Source organism: Electrona antarctica (genome assembly GCF_951216825.1).
Source record: "Electrona antarctica genome assembly, chromosome: 5".
NCBI classification, from domain to species: domain Eukaryota; kingdom Metazoa; phylum Chordata; class Actinopteri; order Myctophiformes; family Myctophidae; genus Electrona; species Electrona antarctica.
The window spans coordinates 50,755,836-50,762,177 of NC_136810.1; the positions used below are offsets into that span (position 1 = coordinate 50,755,836).

At 45.7% G+C, this 6,342-nt stretch overlaps 1 protein-coding gene across 2 annotated transcripts in view; it reads right to left on the reverse strand.

Annotated features, from left to right (window-relative positions):
• The window catches only part of necab2 (N-terminal EF-hand calcium binding protein 2), a 191,936-nt gene that overhangs the window by 51,278 nt on the left and 134,316 nt on the right, over positions 1-6,342 (reverse strand). Inside the window, exon 9 of one of the 2 annotated variants that reach the window (XM_079502102.1) lies at positions 286-342. The exons of the other annotated variant lie outside the window; for it this stretch is intronic. Within the exon in view, the coding sequence (XP_079358228.1) occupies positions 286-342 (57 nt within the window). The remainder of the gene's footprint in view (positions 1-285; positions 343-6,342) is intronic. 2 annotated transcript variants of the gene reach the window in all.

A 6,342-nucleotide genomic window follows, 5' to 3' on the forward strand; every position in this document is an offset into this window, starting at 1 on the left:
TTCAGAGTGCGACCAAGTGTAAAATGACTTGTCTTTTAGTTCTACTGGATCTCTTCTCCACTAGTCACCCCCTAACATTTTAGTTACAGTATATTTAGTCTTAGTTTTAGTCATCGTAGCTGAGTTTTTCTTTCGTTTCAGTCAGTGACAAAAGGTACAGTAGTAGGCAAACATTTTCCGTCATAGTTTTGGTCGACAAATTCAACACTGTTGTGAGCTTGTATAAGCGGGACACCGGTGGGATGCAATGCAACCTAGTGTGGTTATGATATAATGCCTACTTACTGCGCTGGTGGTGCCGTCTGTGTCTGTTAGTCTCTGATGAAGATCAAACCAGACTGTCTGCAACGAGAAGCACAACAACAACAACAACAGGCATTCACCCATCAATCAAACAGAATGACCACAGCAACAAAAACTGTGAAGCAACAAGCAGACATTCAGTCGTTGACAATGGCAACCGAACCATTTCATTCACAGTCAGACTCTGAACACACCGAGGATAGCCTGAAACAGAATTTTCATTTCGTTTCATTTCATTATTCAGACTGAAAGTGAAAGCCCTTCCCACGGCAGCCGTTTCTGGAATGGGCGTTGCCAAAGCAGCAGTCTTCGGCGATTGGTTCACACCAACCAATCGAAATAGTAGCAAAGCAGATGTTGTCGTTGTCAATGTGGCCAGCCCGGTTGCTAACCAAACATACACATAGTAACGAGTGCTACTATCATGTAAACAAATACGGTAAAATATGGTGGATGATGTTTCTAAAACCTGTTGTTTCTGTAAAGAAACTATTTTTTGATAGGGCGATTTAATAGCCAGATCGATACGGTCGTAAGTTACCACAGTGGGGGCAGCCATGTTTGTTGTTTGACTTGAAATGGCGGGTGATTGGCTGAGTTGACGGGTGCAGTACTTAGTTTAGATAGTTTTTGTTTTAGACTAGTCATTGGTTAGACCAGTCATTAGTCCTACAACTACAACCTATCTCAAACCCTCACCCTAAACCTAACCTCCCACGGGGCAGCACACCTAAAGCAATCCTGATAAGGAGTCAAAAGGGATAAGGAGGGTCAATAAAACAGAGGAAATGAAATGGATCATATCAGCATGAAAGATTCACACACTACCATTACCATTATTAAAATGAGGAAACATTATGATGCAGGGCAAGAAGAAGTGATTGGAGCATTTTTTAAACAGCAAATAAGCCTGCATGAGAAATGTGGCATTATAGTTCATATCATACGGTTTTAAACATCTACAGACAGTGGGGATTTATTAATTAAAGACTGGAGGCTTCAATGTCGTCGGAGATTTGTAATAAGAACTGTGGCTATTTTTATGTGGCACATCTCTCTCTCTCTCATTGTGTGCGTTTGAATGTTCGCGCATGTGTGAGAGAGAGAGAGAAAGAGAGAGACACACACAGAGAGTGAGTGCGCTCTGTGTGTGTCAGTGTGGAGAGATAGGTCCATGTTTTTGACATGAAGAGACATCCGAGCGCTGTCTGGCTCAGCTAGCTGTCAAGTCAGCCCTCTCTAGAAGGCAACCATCATTTATCAAAGTCAGCACCGGGTGTCCTGTGGTTGCGAGCTGCTGTCACCACGAAGGTGATGGATAAGTGCCGCGGTTGCTACTGCAATTATTGTGGCACCTGTGCTGCAAGTGTAAGGTGGTCAGGGCTTTTACCAAACACAGCGGGTGAGTGAAGGCAGGGCGGGCGGGCGGGGGCACGCGCACACGCACACGCACACGCACACACACACACACACACACACACACACACGCACACGCACACTCACCACGCACACACTCACCACGCACACAGTGCCCGTTGACAGCCTCTCACCCCCTGCTGAAAACAGACTTCGACAGGGTGTTAAAGGATACAAATTTCAGTCAGATGGGACACAAGCTATTCACAGCGGGTTTTCAAAGGAGAAACAATGTGCGTTCTGTTCCTCGTCTCACGCGAGACATACAGTACAGTAATGAGTATTTCAGAGGCATGCTGGCGGGTGCCATTTTCTTTCTGCTCACACACTGCCTATCTTGGAGTACGAGTGAGTCGAGGAGCACCTCGCTCGTCTCACGTACCACACCGCCCAACATCCTTAGAGCCCTGTTGTTAACCCATTTTGACCTGAGATCAGATTCTAAAAATGTCTTCTACATCGTGACAGTTTTCTGAAAAAGCTATGTTTCTATGTCAGTGGTTCTTTGATTTTTCAAAAATAGCAGACCTACAAGCTCGTAGCGCGCCACTCGGTGGCGCGCTATGAGCTTGTAGATCTGCTATTTTTCAATAGCTAAAGCATAACATAATGCTAACACCAAAAGGGGTTTCTTTCTGCTCACACACTGCCTATCTTGGAGTACGAGTGAGTCGAGGAGCACCTCGCTCGTCTCACGTACCGCACCGCGGCGGAGCTTCTGCAGGCCAGAGTCAAACCACATCACTCCATCACCATGAAGCTTTTTCATGGAATACGAGACTGATCGCCCCTTTACCAACTCGCCCCGGGCGTACAGCCGGCGGAACAGCGCGGCCTGATATTCCTAAAGTAATCTAAGTAAATTATGCTTAAACGGTTAAACCTAACCTTATTCCTAACCTCAACCTCAGTAAAACGATGCCTAAACCTAACCCTATTCCTAAACCTAACCCCAGTAAAACTATGCCTAACCCTAAACTTATTTCTAACCTTATTCTCAGTAAAACAAAATAAAGAATACAAGAACCGCCGCACCGAGCTGTCGGCGTGAGGTCGGCGGAAAAAATCTGGGGCGAGTTGGAATTGGGGCGACCTGAGCCGTTACCTTTTCATGAGTTCCTCATTTCGATTTGTGCAGTATCTGTATACTTTATGACGGACAGCATCTTATGTGTGTCAAAAATAAGTACGTCATTTTGTCTGCAGCAGGAAGACACAACAGAATAATGATACTTGAGAGCGGTGTGCGTGCGTGTGTGAGTGCGCGTGACCGCACGAGTGTGTGTGTGTGAGTGAGTGAGTGAGTGAGAGAGAGAGAGAAGACGAGCCACCTAGACTCATTGGGCTACATTTTCGTCACCGCTAGCGCTAAACCCCTTATCCCTAAACTTCTTTGCCTTTTTTTACTATTTTGAAAAACATTTTTGAATAGTTCAACTAGCCAATCTACATTGACACGTTGTGAGCTTGTAGACTGGCCATTTTAACTATTCAAAAATGTTTTGCAAAATAGTAAAAAAAAAGGCAAAGAAGTTTAGGGATAAGGGGTTTAGCGGTGACGAAAATGGAGCCCATAGTCTTCCTCAGGATACGCTGCTAACAGGATTCCCACTACATATCACACTGTGGAGTGTGGACACTATTTTAATCTCACAAGGCGCCCGTGCACAACTCAATTGGAAGATTGTTTGTTCTCCAGCGCAACAACTCATGTTCCACTGTTCCACAGTAACAAAGTATCATTTTACTTTTCCTGAATGGTAGCAACTGAAAACTACAAGATACTGAAAAATCTAAAAGGTCAGAAGCTTGCCTTTCAAAATATCAGAAGCTAATTCTCTAGCTCTTAAAGCAAATGTCATACAGTCAACATTGCTGGTTTAGTGCTTCAGCCCAGCCAAGGATACACAGAACTCCACGTATCACACCAAACTCTGAGTATAAGGGCTCTTTAACCTCCTGCAAATACTGGCTTGATCTCGGTCAGTATCAATGCCTTCAGCAGCACAATGGGAAGGACCTTCTTAACCTACTGCAAACAGAGCTTGGTGTGATACGTGGAGTTCTCACGGTCTCGCCCGGTGCCGTGTATCCTTAACCCATTTTGACCTGAGATCAGATTCTAAAAATGTCTTCTACATCCTGACAGTTTTCTGAAAAAGCTATGTTTCTATGTCAGTGGTTCTTCGATTTTTCAAAAATAGCAGACATACAAGCTCGTAGCGCGCCACTCGGTGGCGCGCTATGAGCTTGTAGATCTGCTATTTTTCAATAGCTAAAGCATAACATAATGCTAACACCAAAAGGGGATCCCGCCCAAAATGGGTTTAACAGGGCTCAGAACTTGAATATCAGTGGTGAATACACATTCCAGTTGTAGGTACTATACAGTAGCTGCTATTCAACTATGTGTGATATGAAATAGCTATAGCGTAAGCTGTGTTTTCTCCTCGTGGCTGTTGATGCAATCGTATTGCTCCCTCACGTGAGAACCACGTTGCTTTGTTCTTATTTCATTGATATGCATTTCATTTTAGTTTTTTTATATACTTGTCTCTCAACCACAGAGATATTTGAGAGCTTGCGTAGGCATGAAACACGAGTTTGCTGTAATAATAATAATAATCCCTCACTCACAACACTGCCGGTCAAAACGGAGTCATAACAGACTCTCTGTATGATAGTTTCTTAGTGCTTTTAACAACCCTGGCAGAGACAATTAGTTTGTTCGTTTCTTGCCAGAAATCAGGAGTCTGTGTGAGTCCCACTACTATGAGTATCCCTGTAAAATCAGTGGTACAGTGTTGGAACCAAATATCGACATTTGGTTGCATTTGTCAGAATAAAATTAGCACTGACATTTTTACCGTGTAGCAGAGAAAGTTTGAACAGATAAAAGTTTCAACAAAAAATTCCATTGAAGATACACGAATACATGCACATACACACACGCACGCGTGTGCACATGTGCACGTATTCTCGCACACCTGATTCCCAGTTAGTCATTAGCTCTCTCATTGTCTTATTCCTCATTCTCTGGTTCCTGCTGCTGACCCCCACCCACACCCCTCTCTCTCTCTCTCTCAACTAATCTTCACTCTCCCAGCAGTAACAGCATGTTTAGTTATTCTTAGCTCATGGAGCTGTGGTATAGCCTGCTCTCCCAGAGACTGCTGGGACCTCCATTAGGCTAACATGTTCACTACTAGACCAGACACACAGGCAGCGGGCGGGGGGGGGGGGGGGGGGGGGGGGGGGTTGTGGAGAGAGGGATGGAGAGATGAAGCAGTGGTGGAAACAATATTTCCAGTATTTGCAGTATTGATACTTTTACTTAAGTAAAAGTATCAATACTGCAAATACTGGAAATTGGAAATACTCAAGTAAAGTACAAATACCGCAAAATTGTACTTAAGTGCAGTATTTAGTTACTTAGTTTACACCATTGGGGGGAGGGAAGGAGAGAGAAAGAGAGGCAGAGAAAGAGAGGCAGAGAGAGAAAGAGAGGCAGAGAGAGAAAGAGAGGCAGAGGAAGAGAGGCAGAGAGAGAAAGAGAGGCAGAGAGAGAAAGAGGCAGAGAGAGATGGAGAGGCAGAGAGAGAAAGAGAGGCAGAGAGAGAAAGAGAGGCAGAGAGAGAAAGAGAGGCAGAGAGAGAAAGAGAGGCAGAGAGAGATGGAGAGGCAGAGAGAGAAAGAGAGGCAGAGAGAGAAAGAGAGGCAGAGAGAGAAAGAGAGGCAGAGAGAGAAAGAGAGGCAGAGAGAGAAAGAGAGGCAGAGAGAGAAAGAGAGGCAGAGAGAGAAAGAGAGGCAGAGAGAGATGGAGAGGCAGAGAGAGAAAGAGGCAGAGAGAGAAAGAGGCAGAGAGAGATGGAGAGGCAGAGAGAGAAAGAGGCAGAGAGAGATGGAGAGGCAGAGAGAGATGGAGAGGCAGAGAGAGAAAGAGAGGCAGAGAGAGAAAGAGAGGCAGAGAGAGATGGAGAGGCAGAGAGAGAAAGAGGCAGAGAGAGATGGAGAGGCAGAGAGAGAAAGAGGCAGAGAGAGATGGAGAGGCAGAGAGAGAAAGAGAGGCAGAGAGAGATGGAGAGGCAGAGAGAGATGGAGAGGCAGAGAGAGAAAGAGGCAGAGAGAGATGGAGAGGCAGAGAGAGATGGAGAGGCAGAGAGAGAAAGAGGCAGAGAGAGATGGAGAGGCAGAGAGAGAAAGAGGCAGAGAGAGATGGAGAGGCAGAGAGAGAAAGAGAGGCAGAGAGAGATGGAGAGGCAGAGAGAGATGGAGAGGCAGAGAGAGAAAGAGGCAGAGAGAGATGGAGAGGCAGAGAGAGATGGAGAGGCAGAGAGAGAAAGCGAGGCAGAGAGAGATGGAGAGGCAGAGAGAGATGGAGAGGCAGAGAGAGAAAGAGGCAGAGAGAGATGGAGAGGCAGAGAGAGATGGAGAGGCAGAGAGAGATGGAGAGGCAGAGAGAGAAAGAGGCAGAGAGAGATGGAGAGGCAGAGAGAGAAAGAGGCAGAGAGAGATGGAGAGGCAGAGAGAGAAAGAGGCAGAGAGAGATGGAGAGGCAGAGAGAGAAAGATAGGCAGAGAGAGATGGAGAGGCAGATAGAAAGAGAGGCAGATAGAAAGAGAG